Genomic DNA, 13,976 nt, shown 5'->3' with positions numbered 1-13,976 from the left:
TTAGAACAGTTAGAATAATCAACAGGTTATTGTTAATTAGCTACAATAAATAGAGGATAACAAAATGTTTCCGTTCCAGCTTTCAAATTTTATAACTTTATAACAAAGAATTATTATTTTCATTGGGTACCTATTATATGCTAATTACTTTGTATACATTATTTCTAATCCTTAAAACTATTCTACAAAGTATCATTATTCCTTGTTTTACAGTTGAGGCTCAGAGAGGTACAATCATGTACCAGTGCTCACAGAGCAAGTGAACAGCCTATGTAGGATTCTGAAGTCCAGATCTGTTTCATCTTCTCTCTCCTGCATCATAACTCTCTGCTTCTGTTGAATCATTCCCAACAGCTTAAAAACAAGTTCTGGTATTCCTCCATCCTAAAAATAATACCCATCTTTGACTCTTCCTTTCCATTCAGTTACCACGTAATTCTCCACTTCTTGGAAGGATTATCTACACATTCAATTTATTCCTTAGCCTTCTTCAGTTTGTCTTCTTCTTCTGTCATTCAGCTAGAGGTTTTCTTATCAAGGTCATCTGACACTTCCAGAAAATTTTGTAGGCATTTTTTCTCTTCTCATCTTGATGTATCAGTACAGCTGACCCCTCCCTTCTACTTGTTCTGCCTGGGTGTTCTCCTTGTTTTCCTTTCATGATCTCTTCTCTACCTGTCCTGTAAATTGGAGCTACTGTAACTTAATCCTGGGTCCTCTTTTGTTTCTGTGAACTCGCTCCCTAAGTGATTTCATTCTTTACCCTGGCATTAAATACCATCTGTGTGTACATGACTTCCGAATTTATAGTTCTAATCCAGACCTTTCCTCTGATTTCCTAAGTAGTATGTTCAACTACTACATACTTGACATTTCAATTTAGATGTTTTGCAGGTTCCTCAGACTTAACATATCCCAAATGGAACTCTTGGATCTCCCCTGAGACTTACTAGTTTTCTATCATTAAATGGTAATAATATGCTTCCTTTTCCTGCCCTAACTCTCGGTCCACCTGCAAGCCTGTCATATATACCTGCTGGCTATAACTTGGAACTAGTCACCCATCCCCATCCCCACTCCCCTGCAGGACTGAAGCCACCATCCAGTCTCATATGTATTGCACTAGTCTCCTGATTATGTTCTCTGCTTCTATTTCTGCCTTCTTCCAAACTGTTCTCCACATCATAGATTAACATTTGAAAACTGTGGACTAGATTGTTATCGTCTTGATTACAACCACCCAGCGGCTTTCTGTTGCCTTTGCAAAAACAGTTCAAACTCTTTACCGTGTCCCATGAGGCTCTGCATGATCTGGCTGGTGCTTTGTCCAGCACCTTCATCTCATGCCGCTTTCCCCTTCTCTCCTGTGCAGTGGCTGGACTGCTGTCCTGTTAGTTCCTTGAACGTGCCCAGCTCTTTCCAGCCCGAGGATCCTCGTGCAGCTCTTTTCTCTGCCTACGACACCCAGTGCCCTGCTTGGGGGGTGGCTGTTCCGTCTCCTCCTTTAGGTCAGCGTCCGCGGCGTCCCTGGGAAGCTGTCTCTGACCACATTATCTCAGTAGGGCCTTCTCTTCTCCTAGTTTCTTCTGTCTTTGTTCCTTCTTTGATTTCATGCAACACTGTTACAGGCTGTATGCTTTGTGTGCATTTGTGTGATTATTCCTCTCTAACTAGACAGGAAGGTCCCCAGCAGGTTGGCAGTTGTGTCCCAGCATTTGTCACAGCCCCCCGTGCAGTAGTTGATCGGTTTGAGCCAAACTGATAGGGAAGGCCCCGCGTCTCACTGGAGGACTGGAACCGAACTGTCCGTCCATGTGCTTTCTGCCGTAAACACCTTCAGGGTTAAGTAGCATGCCACAGGCATTTACCAGGCAGCCTGAAGGACAGTCTCTGGCTCCAGTAGTCACTGCTTTTGGCCCTCGTTTGCCACATTCACGGGTGCATGGGGAGCACAGCTAAGCGTGGTCTTGGTCCTGTCTCCTGGGCTTGTTTCCGGAAATAAATTTGGTTTCTCTTGCTTAGTGGGAAGTGGAGTTAATCTGTTTGATGAGACAACTCTGAATTCTTCACGTACCTGAGTTCCTTCACCTAAATGCAAAGCTCGTGGGGGATGGTTTTCATTGTGTTCAGTGCAACGTGGCAGAATGGAAAAGACTTTTGAAGCAGTATTGGGCCTGGATTTTCGTTTTAGTCCTGATGACTTTGAAAAAAACAAACAAACAAACAAAACCCCAAACAAACAAACAAACAAAACCCTATACAACAAGAGAATTAGATAAGATGGCTCCTAGGGTTCCTCCCAGGGGCAACCACCGTGAAATCTGATTCCTGTTGAGAAGTACCTCCAGATTCTGATCCTGGAGGTAAACACGAACTCCTCCGTCTTTAAGGAAGCAGACCCTTTGGTGAAAGTCACTTTAATGGAGAAACAGTGAATCCTCTCACACAGGGAAGGACACTTCCCTTGGAGATTCAGAACCCATCAAGGTAGCCTTTGATAGCCCTTGCCTGACTTTTAGTTTATTGGAAGTTGTCCAAGGAAAAAATACTGTACAGTTTAATGGTTTGGGGGTTTTAATGACTTGTGCTTCGCCCTACTAGGAATTAAAAGGGTGAATCAACTGAGAATAATAAGTACCTCCTAAGCTGTGACACCCCAAAAAGAATCTTGTTCAATGTAATGCAAGCACGAGCAGCTCACTTGGTCCCCTGGAGGACTGACTACTCCTTACCGAAAAGACGCAACAGCAGAGAGAGAAAGAAAGGCAGCCTCTGTTCTCCACTCACAAGTATTGCAAATCTGAGTCGGGCAGGAAGATTGTAAGCAAGTGCATGATTTTAATATGAATTTTAGTTTTCCTTCAGATGGTAACTTACCAGCGCGCATCTGTTTTTATTAATTGTTCTTACTATAGACTGGCCTTTATACTAAATGCTTATCTCACTTATTCCCCAAACATCCTTGGGGTTGGGTGGTAGTTTCTCATTGTTATTCCAGGTGAAGAAACTGAGGTGCTTAGAGGTTAAGTAACTTGCTAAATTAAGACCCAGGTAGCAAGTGATTGAGTTGAGATTTGAACCAAATAAATGAGTAATGAATCTTTCTTTGAGCCTATGATGTAGGACTTTCAGCATTTTCAGTATTTTTAATGATAGTGAAAAGGTTACAGGGAAATTAATGACAGTCAGTTCACAAACCAAGATATATTTTTGTTTTGTGTCCTTTTCCTAGAGATCCTGGGTGTTTTCTTTTTATCCAGCCCTGTCAATATCCATTCCTTTTACGATGCTTCATTTTCATCAGTCTAGAAGTAAAAGCAAACAATTCCATCCCTTGAGTTAAAATAATGAACAGTCATATTTTGTATGATCACATAATAGTAGTTTGCAAAAGCTTGACCTTATTTGTAACTTAGAACCATCCCGACCTGTTGCTTTAGATATTTTAATAATACAGGTTTTTCTCCTCCCCCAACGAGGCCCACTTTTTCCCCCAATCACTTTAATTATATGAGCTAGAATCCTATTTCTCACACATCTTCAGTTCTCAACCTTGTTAAAATTAATCATATAATCCCCCTTTAAAACATAGTATTAAATCACCATAGTAACACAGTATCCAAGCTTTATAGATAAAACATAACAACCACGAGAAGGTAGCGTTTGGTGTCCCCTTGACAGCTCTATAACTTTTATAGAACCGTGTTCCTTCTCCTGGCTGTGTAAGGTGGAGGGATAGCATTACTTACACCTGTTTTATTGCCACGTTGCTTTTAAATTGCCACCTTGTTTTCGTTCACCTTCCTAGTTAAAAAAGGAGAGCGGAACACTTTCTTTTCTTTCTGAATTGTTTTCTTGTACTCCCTAACCACTCTCCAAGGGATGGAATTGTTTCCTTAAGTAAGACCACGTAGGGTGCATTGACCTTTTGTACTGGGGTACCTCGAAAGTCTTTAATTTTCTCATGTGGCTCATGGAAGGGAGTTTTAGAAAGGAACGCTGTCCATATTTGAAAACTTAATTCAAATCGTATGCAAAGACTCAAAAAGCCTACCTTTGGAAAAGGCCTGCTGAACCATGAGTTTTTATTTCTACTGGCAATTTATAAAGTAAATTTTAGGTGAGAGCATCAATCTAATCAATTTTAATGTATTTTGTAAAATACAACAGATGTAAAATATAATGTGAGTTAATGAGGTCCTTTGAAAAATTCAGTGTCAAATTCTAAAATACTATGTTAATATAAATTTATGTATAAGAATTTGGAATATTTCAGATTTTAAAGAGGAACCCAAGCTAATTGACAAACTGATTTTTAGAAGTGAATTTTAAAACAGTTTGTATCTTTCAAAAGGTTTCTAGATTAATCTGATTAGTAATCTGCTTTTAACTTTTTTGAAACAGGTATTTTCTATTTTATGTTGCTTTTATGTGTGATTTGTTGATTTTTGTATTAGTGCAGCAGTTTTCAGTTTTTTCTTTAATGTCTTTAAAACCTTTTTTCTGTTTCTTAGAAAGTACCTTGCACTAAGACATTTAGTATTTCTGTCCTGTAAAATTTCAAATATGTTCATCATAAGTTCAGAAAATATGAGAAATCCAGAAGTTTTGAAAAGTAATAAGACTGCCTTTTTAATTTATTTTTTAAATTGCATTGGGTAACAGTGTGTTTCTCCAGGGCCCGTCGGCTCTAGGTCAAGTCCTTGTCCTTCAGTCTAGTTGTGGAGGGCGCAGCTCAGCTCCCAGTCCAGTCGGTATTTTCAATCTAGTTGCAGGGGGCACAGCCCACCATCCCATGGAGGGAATCGAACCGGCAACCTTCTTGTTAAGAGCATCTGCTCTAACCAACTGAGCCATCTGGCTGCCTACCGGCAGCTCAGCTCAAGTCGTTGTCTTCCATCTAGTTGTGGAGGGCGCAGCTCACTGGCCCATGTGGGAATCGAACCGGCAGCCCTGTTGTTCAGAGCTCATGCTCTAACCAACTGAGCTAACTGGCCATCCAAACCTGCCAGCTCCTCCCTTAACTGCTCTGTGAACTTGGTTCAGTCCTTTAGTTTTCTTTGCTGTAAAATGGGGACATCTAAGTTCCAGCATTGTTGCTGAGAGTAAATGAGATGGTTTACATCAAGTGTATCACTTCGTGGTCGACACAGCAGAAACTTAAATTCTGCTGTTGCAGTCACTGTTATTTTCTGAACTCGAGGAATGGTCAGGTGTGCAAGTTCATGACCAGTTAACAGCAAGCGGGCAGAGTGGGCTTTGGTGTTAGCTAGGTGTAGGTTTCAAGTGCATTCAGCTTTTTGCAGTTTACCAGTTGGCACCTTAGGCAGTGCCACTTGAGGCTATTTCCTCATCTATAAAAGGAGCTTACTAGAATGCGCCTTTCAGGGTCTGGTGGGATGATTCACCGGGCTACCTGCCTGAATTCAGTAAGTAGAAGGCATGGTCGCTCCGATGAGGTGGTCCCTGAAACGTGCTACTCTTTGCCTTTTTTTTGTTTTTTTTTTGTACTAGCTCACAGTCTGTTCCCTTGAAGTGTGTAAATTTTAAGTTCATTTATAAAGAGTTCCACTGAGAAAGGAAATGTTAGAGGTTCAACGACTTGTTGTGATTAGATACTTTATCAAGAAACTTACTGCACATTCATTTTCCCCTTTGTTCTGTCTCGGCCGCAGCCTCACAGTGAGCCAAGTTGGCCAGAACTTCACGTTCGTGCTCACTGACATTGACAGCAAACAGAGATTCGGGTTCTGCCGCTTATCGTCAGGAGCCAAGAGCTGCTTCTGTATCTTAAGGTAAGAGAGAAGGCCTTTGGCCATTGGCTGCTTCTGTGAGAGTGTCAGCTTGTGCGTTGTCCTTCTGTAATTAAATTTCCCAGCTGTTCTCTTTATTTTCCTATCTGTTCCCCACAAGTCACTGCACTAGGGGAGAAGGACTTCACAGTGTTGTCCTTACACTTTAAGTTCTGCAGATAATTGTATTTATTTATTTGTATCACATCCCTTGGGTGGGAAAGGGACCGGTCCGTCTGTGGAGAATGTGAAGCTGGAGAGTCAGCATGGCTTCAGTTCCTCCTGCTGTTATCTGGAGCTGTCAGAAATTAGCCTGGTAGGCTTTCCCCTGGACATTTTGTGTATGTAAGATTATTAATAAACTGTGTCTGTAGCGCAGGACGTCTTGCAGACACTGATTGTGTCCTCCTCGAAGTAACACCCTTGCCCCCTGTGGGTCAGTGAGTGAGGGAGGAACTGTTTCCCCGATGCGGCTACCTCTGGAGAGTTTTGAAAAAGGGCAGAATCCTGTACGAAGGCTTCTTTCGGTCTTCTAACCCCCCTCACACGCCAGAGCCACACTTGCTTAATGCTCTGTTTCCTCCTGCCAGAGGGGCAGGGCGGGTTCTGGGCTGGGAGGATGTGTGGAAATCTGATTTTGGAGCTCCGGGCTCTGTGGGCTCCTGCTGGGCGCCTCCTGAGGGGGAAGTAAAGGCATCCCACATGCTCCCCTCTCCATCTGCCTTGGTTAAGTAGGTGTCGGAGGGGCCTGCCTCCTGTCTCTCTCTGCTCATGTGGAGCAGCCCAGGGCAGGGTAGCGGGGAGGCGCCCCTGACAAAACCCGGGTCCCCAGTCTTGGGTTTGGGCCTGGGGATAAAAGGCCAGACCCTCTATGAATTCCAGGAAGAGCATTTCTCTGTTGTATTAGTGTCTGTACTTCCTTCTTCTCTTCACCAAGGAAAGATCCCAACCCCCTACCCGTCCCCTCAAACACACACCCTCACAGGTAACCTTTGTTCAATCTACACAAATATCATTATTGTTTTCATCGGCAAAATCAACTCCCTTCTTCGCCGAGCATGGTTTCTGTAATTTGGGCACTAGAGGGCAACTGCTGGGAAGACCTTAGGAAGGAGGCACCGGATACCGTGTGAGATTAACGGTGCCCAGCTGTTCTCAGTGTGCTTTGGTAGCTGGGCCCGTGGCTTACCTGCCCGAGTGCTGGACTCAGACACGATGATGTGCTTTTTGATTTAACAATGTTGGCCTTTTTTTTTCTTTTTAAAGAAAATTTTCTCTTCACGTTTTGCCTAATGTTTTATTTCAGCCGTGGCCAAGACACTGCGTATTTATGTGGTCATTTAGAAGAGACAAGGGTTTAAATGAAGTTCTTGAAGTTTTCCAGAAAGATTCCTTTTCTTCCCTCGAATAGTTTGGGTTGTGGTGTTTTTTGCTTTCCAGCTGGTGTGTGTGTGTGTTGGGAGATGGGGAGATGACTCTGAACTGGCACTGTCACATTCACTCAGCAAATTTCTGAGAGTGGACAACTATTTATTTACAATTTAAAAACTGCTCTCCTCTGGTCCTAGCTTTTGACTTGGCGTTTCTGTATGGACTTGGAGTTTGTGAGAAGCTCGTGGACGAGCCTTCGCGCTGTCGTCATGTAAAGTCAAAACAGCAGCAGCTGGAGTGTTTCCTATCTGTTACACTAGCTTGGAAGTAGGGGCAAAAATCTTGGTGGGTTAATTCATTCATTGGTTTGTCAACCCTTAACTGAGTGGCTACTGTTAGCTAGTCTCTGCCTCGGAAGAGTTCCCGAGACTGGCTGGGGACACGAATGATCACGGGCTGCCGCATGTAGTACGCAGAGTGACCCCACGGCAGCGTCTTCTTACTAGTGACACTCCTGTGCCAGAGGAGCATGACTGTGGTGACAAATAGAGTCCTGCATGAATTCTGGGACAGGCATCTTAGGGTATTTAACACTGGGGGGAGGGAGGTGGAATTCTCACCTTATCTCACCAGCTTGTGTACCTATAAAGGGCACGCACATTGACACTTCCGCGGTGCTTGGTTTGGGGCCTTTGCTGGGCTGAGACGAGCACATGAAGGGAAGCGCTTGCTGTTGACCGTGGATGACTGGTTGGCGACATGTCCAGTGCAGAGTGGCGAGGTCTGCCAAGAGGACACATTGTTCGCGTCCCCCTCCTTTGCCGCTTCTTCTGCTTGCTTTTCCCGTTGCCTTCCTTTTAGGTAACCTACGCCGTGAGGCCCCCTCACCACTCTCAGTGTGCCCAGTGCTCTGCTCATAGGCCACCTCTGCTTGTGTTTTCTATTTCTTCTGAGGGATGTAGCTCCCAGTAACGGTGCCTGTGCAGACACAGCCTCTGCTGTTCCAGAATTTAGTTTCTTAGCATCACCTCCTCCCCGACTGCTCTCCTAAGTGCGTGTGCTTCCCGGCCCATGGAAGCCCTGGACTTGGCTGCCCTCACACAGGTCCCCATCCTCGCAGACTGCGTAGGCCCTCCCGGCAGCCTTACTCAGAGGCGGGCATCCCCTATGGCTGCACACACACACTCTAAGCCTTGATCATCCTTTTTCTCCTATTGGACTCATTAGGGGTAAAGATTGTGTGTTAAGCAACTTTGTATCTCCAGCACTTAGTGTAGTGTTTGACCAACACATTGTTTTGCATGGCTTTCAGAGACAGGGAGATGCATTCCATTCCAGGGGAAGCACAGGGCACTGAAGGCCCGAGTTAGAGGATGGGCCTCATGGGACACCAGTTCAAAGAGAAAACACGAAATACGATTATTTGCAGAAGCATGGTTCATATGATCACACTTACATTAGTTGTTTGAATCTCACAGTGACGATCCAGTGTTAAGTGACAGGCCTTGTGTCCAGAAAATTTAAACTTAATTTCACAATGAAAGGTTCTTAGATGTCCTCTACAGTGTAACGTTTTAGGTTCATTCTTAGGGGCACTGTCTGTTCCTCCCACTAGAATGTAAGCTCCATGAAGGCTGGGAATTTGTATCTGTTTTGTTCACAAATACACCCAAAGTATATTGATCCATGTACATAGTAGGCACTTCGTCACTTAATAATACTTGTTTCATGAAGGAGTGAATCCCTGAGAAATAACTGGTTTGAACTCTTGCTACCAGCTCCCCAGGACAGAAACGTGGTTGTACTAGAGTATAAACAAGTCTCATTAACATGAGTACCATAGAAAGTCAAGTGCATTATTTCCTCCATGGTTAACTAGTTCTTTTTCTATTAATGCACTTTCATTTTCCTTGAGATTCATTATAATATTATTCAACTACTTGCTCAATGGTCGTTAATGCTAGACTGAAACACCAGCTAAGAGAATCACATACGTGTAAGGTAGTTGTTCTTCATTATCAACCCAGGGATGGGAGAGTATTGTAGCATTTTCAGACAGCACCATCTGAGTCCGACGTCGTATAAGCATGTCTCTCGGAAAGCTTTCAGATATCAGCAGATCTTTCAAATATCAAACACAAAGTGACCTAGAGCCCAAACTTTTTCAAGCCTTCAGGTTTGCCTTGCCTAAGTGACACAAACCCATCAAGGATGAAACTGGAATGAAATATGCTCTTTATAGTCACCTTCTGGTTTTGGGTGAACCAAAGGAGCATGAGCGTTCGGAGCCATAACTGTGTGGCTTTGGGGGCAGTGGGTTATGGGAAATAAGTCACAGAATAATTAAATGTCCTACTTTTTATATAGGAACTTTAAAAATATTTGTGTTTCCACAATTTTCTCTCTTATTTAAGCTCTTGAGAAAGCTTGAGTAACTATCTTTATACTCAAAGAAAACTAGTCAGAACCTATTATACATTTTGGGAAAAATAACTTGTTTCATCAAGATGGTATTGAAATTATTTTTATTTAACGTTTTAAATTTTTATTCAATTAGTATAGTAGTTCCTAGTGTACATCAGGAACGAGCAATGTTTAACACTTGGTTTTTGGCCTCAATTTACCTGAAGGTCCCTGAAAATAGACATAAAGAGCTAGCCCTAACTCTCCATATGGGAACCTTTCAGATGTCATGTTCATCCAAGATTTTGGTGAGCTGAACTTTCTGAACTTGGTGTTACAAACTGAAAACAATATGTACTTTTTGTCCTTTACCAAATTTAAAATGGGATATGCTTCTAGGTGCACTGTTCCCTGGCTGTCTCTGATGCTGATACCCACCTCCCATTTCACTTCTTCTACCCTTACTATCTTAGGAGCCACTCAGTCTTTGGGTAGGGACTGTGTAAACAAGTAATTAAAATATAACGTGGTAAGTGCCATGAAAAAATACGTATGTGCAACGTTCTGTGGGGTCACCGGCTAGGCAGTGTCCATCTCTGCTGGAGAATCTGTGGAAGTGTTGCTGATGGTTTCCAGTTAAACTGGGTCTTACAGAATCAGTGGGGGCTTTCCTGGAGGAGAATGGGTGTAAAGCTCCTGAGGCAGTGAGAACTGCTGTGCAAAGGCCCAGAGGAATGAAATGTAGAGCAAGATGAAAGAATGAGACCTGGATGAGAGGGCAGTGGCAAGAGATGATAACATAAAAATTGTGGGGCCGGATTAGGAAAGCCTGAGTGGGACCTGCTCAAGATTTTGGATTTGTCCCATAACAAATGGAGTGCCGTCGGATGGTTTGGGGCAGGCAGTAGCAATAGCGATGTTTGTAGAACGATGTTTGTAAAGTGGCTTTTTGGTGTGTGAAGCTGCTATTTACATGTGGTTGGGATGTCCTGGTTCCTGTTAGGAGGAATGCACGTCACTTTGCGGGTAGCACTTGGATTGAGACGGGAATTTTCAAGCCTGAACTTTAGCTTTTTGTTGTTGTTGTTTTAAAACTAGAACTAAATATGTTCCTGGGCCGGCACTGGGAGTTATTGTCCTTCTTTCCATGCGCGCTGGCATATGGGTTTGTGTTTAAACATTAATTGTGTTAAGTGAGAACTCTTTTCCTTCTGGAGCACTTTCTGAAGGAAAGTGCAGGAAGAACTGTGGCATCTTTTTTCGTCTGCGTTGTACTCATTTCTACTAGAAGCACAGAAAACCTCAGTTTTCATCGCAAAAAAGAAGCTAGAAGTAATAAAAGAGTCTGGTTTTCAAAACTTTGGCTTCTCTGACTGTTCCAGTGTTTTTTAAACAACATATATAGTTCAGAGGAAAAATCAAAAGACTCCTTCTTTAGGCAGGTGCGGTGGCAGAAGCCCTTTTGGGCCGTGTGTTATCTGCTTTAGTTTAAAATCAGCGTATGGGGGTGGGGAAGGCAGTTGGGAGGAAGGGTGTGGGGACAGCTCCCAGATTTTTACCTTGAAAGCAGGTGCTGCTGAAATATTCCAGAAACAGATGGAATCTCCTATTCTTGTTTTAAGCTATTTATAGTTGTCTCGCCTGAGGGTGCCCTGCTCTACAAAAACACACAGCCTGATGTTGGAGGGCAGTTTGGGCATCAAAGCGGGAGCCCCTCTGGGAGAAATCAGCCTTTCTTCCCAAAGCCTTAAGTGCCATTTGGGAAACCTGGATCTTTCAGACTACTTAACAGAAGACTTTCCTCTGCTTTTCGAGTGTTTCCATCTCTCTGGAGCTGTTTGATTTCTTTTTAATTCCCCCCCACCCCCCCCCCCTTAAAAAAAGTACAACGGGTACAATGTTGTCTTCTGGATGGGCAGCTGGAAGGAGGCCCGATTGCTGTGGCAGATTCCAATTCCTCCCATTGTGGCTCCTGGCACATGGCTTCTGCCAGAGCCAAACCCAGGGGCTGGGGCCTGTGGCGGCTCTGGTGTACTCGGCCCAGGGCCCTTTCCGAGAGCCTCAGTATTTTGAAAGGCTTGCATGGGGTGGGGAGTGGAGACCGGGTATGCTCATCAGAAACATCACTTTGTGGGAGGTTATAACTTTTTTTCTTTCTTTAATTAAAAAAATGAAGTGGTTGGGGTATGTTGCATGTTTTATTGTCACACAGATGCCTTCGTGCTCAGAAACGTATAATCCTCTGGGGAGCCACAACTCAGCAACAGTAACAAGCTGTACTGTTTAAAGAAAATCACCTTTGAAGAGAAGAGAGGGAAATAAATGAAACTGCCCTCCCTCTCCCAGTGGCCTGCTGTTTGAGGGCTGGGAAGCTGGACAGTTGGAAAGACAGGTGTGTCTTCAGTACCAGCAGCCAGCTGCGGGCGGGGCTCCCTTTTGTAGGAGGGAGCTGCCTGTTTCCTCCTGGTCCTTCTCAGAGGAAACCAGCTTGGCTCGGCCTTCCCTCAGGCAGCCTGACCCCCGGCTTGGGGGCATTTGAAACCAAGACTTTGGCTAAAAGATAATTTCAGTTTTGAGACTGAATGAGTTGGACATTACACGAGACGTGGTATTTTTCTCGCTCTGTTTTGAAAGCAGAGCACTTCCTTGTCTTAATGCCCATGAAGCTTAGAAAGGGTAGCAAATGAAAGCAGCCTAGGAGCTCTAGGAGTGTGCTTTTGTGTTTTGGTTCACACACACACACACACACACACACACACACACATCTCACTCATCTTGTTACCTCTGGCAACTGCTGCTGGTGGCTGGTGGTGGTGTACCACTTTATTGATGGCTAGACAAAGTCAGGACAACTCACTCAGGAAGGGGCAGTTAGTAGTTATCAGCATTTCTTTACTATGCCAGGTGGTTTACATAATTCTCATTTATTCTCATTACAACCTTATGAAATTATCTTCATTGTAGAGATAAAGGGGGTTGGGACTGAGTAATGCAATGACTTGCCCAAGAGCTCACCAGGAGTAATTGAAGGAATTTGGTTTGGAACCCACAGTCCAACCCAAAGCTCATGCTCTCAACTGCTTTGGGCTTTTGTCTAGTAGTTAAGTTTCTTTTGGCTCTGATTCAAAACTTCAAATTTTATTTTCTCACCACCAAAGCAACCTTTATGAGTTTTAGAAGTTTGTTCATTTCTCCATGGATATTTAGTTAAAAGAGGTATGATGAGTAGTTTGCCATTGTACAGTGATCTCAGAGGTGAGCTTAAAGAGCTCTTAGAAATAACATACCACATACAGCCCACCCTCATTTTATACGTGAAGAAAATGAGACCTGAAGGAGGAAGATTTTTGTTCTAAGTTCTTTACCTTGTTAGTAGCAGTCTTCTGACCCTCAGTCTAGAGTTTAGTCCAGGATATGGTAATGATTCTTCCAACACTGGTGTATAAGCCCAAGACTACCTGGAACGAAGGTTTTTCAAGACTTAGTAACTCTGTTTAGCATTAGGGAGTCACATTCCCTTCCAGCAGCATCACTGCAATCTGTGTGGACAATCCAGCCATGTGGTTATGGAGTAAAGAAAAGGATCGGTTTTGTGTAAATCTGATGCAGGGTGTGTTTGAATGGAAAACCAGTAAAACTGAGCCTGCCTTCTGAGAGAAAGAGTCTTAAGAATTCCACATGAGGGACCCTTTTTGGGAGATGGAAAAACATTCTACAGGAGAGGCCGGTTGGTGCTTTTTGGTTGAGTTTGAGTGTCAACAATTTTTCTTGGACCTGCCTGCAAGCAAACCCCTTTCCTGTAACAGCAACAACCAGCAGAAGTATTTATTTGAGCCTTATCTTTGTTTTTCCCTGGGCAGGAGGTAGAAGGGAAAATGAGTCAGGACACTTCACACCTGAAATTGCCCTTTGGGTCTGAGCTACACTCTTTATTTTAAGAGCAAGATAGATTTGTGTATACAAAGAGTAGTCTGAATTTAGGTTGTCTGGCCCTTGCAGGGATCAGCTGTACAAGCAGTAGGAAGACTACCATTTCTTGCTCATGGACAGACTGTAGGACTGAGGGAATTGTACCTGTTTCCATCGAAGAGAAAAACTGTCGTGTGATCTGAAGTGTGAAGATCCCGCAATTCTAACAATCAGTTATGAGCCACTTGTTTTCAAGATATTATGTTTTGAGATTGTGAAGATAGACTTCCTCATTAGAGGAATTTAGAAGACTTCAGAAGAGTAGGAAAAGCAATCTATCATCCCAGACTCTGAGAATAACTAGGGGCCTTTCCTTTCTTCAGTTGGGATCATGCTGTAGGTATAGTTTTGTTTCTAGCTTTTTCACTTATTATGTTGTAAGCATCTTTACACATCATTAAATAGTCTTTCCTGAGGATGCTTTTGACTGTATAATTTATT

The 13,976-nt window shown here is 43.4% G+C and overlaps 1 protein-coding gene across 2 annotated transcripts in view; it reads left to right on the top strand.

Moving 5' to 3' along the window:
• The window catches only part of DENND1A (DENN domain containing 1A), a 481,754-nt gene that overhangs the window by 148,502 nt on the left and 319,276 nt on the right, over window positions 1–13,976 (top strand). For both annotated transcript variants that reach the window (XM_081067070.1, XM_081067071.1), the window contains exon 5: window positions 5,676–5,795. In XM_081067070.1, the coding sequence (XP_080923196.1) occupies window positions 5,676–5,795 (120 nt within the window). The remainder of the gene's footprint in view (window positions 1–5,675; window positions 5,796–13,976) is intronic.

Source organism: Rhinolophus hipposideros (genome assembly GCF_964194185.1).
Source record: "Rhinolophus hipposideros genome assembly, chromosome: 11".
NCBI lineage: Eukaryota > Metazoa > Chordata > Mammalia > Chiroptera > Rhinolophidae > Rhinolophus > Rhinolophus hipposideros.
This window is presented reverse-complemented; position numbering and strand designations above follow the sequence as displayed.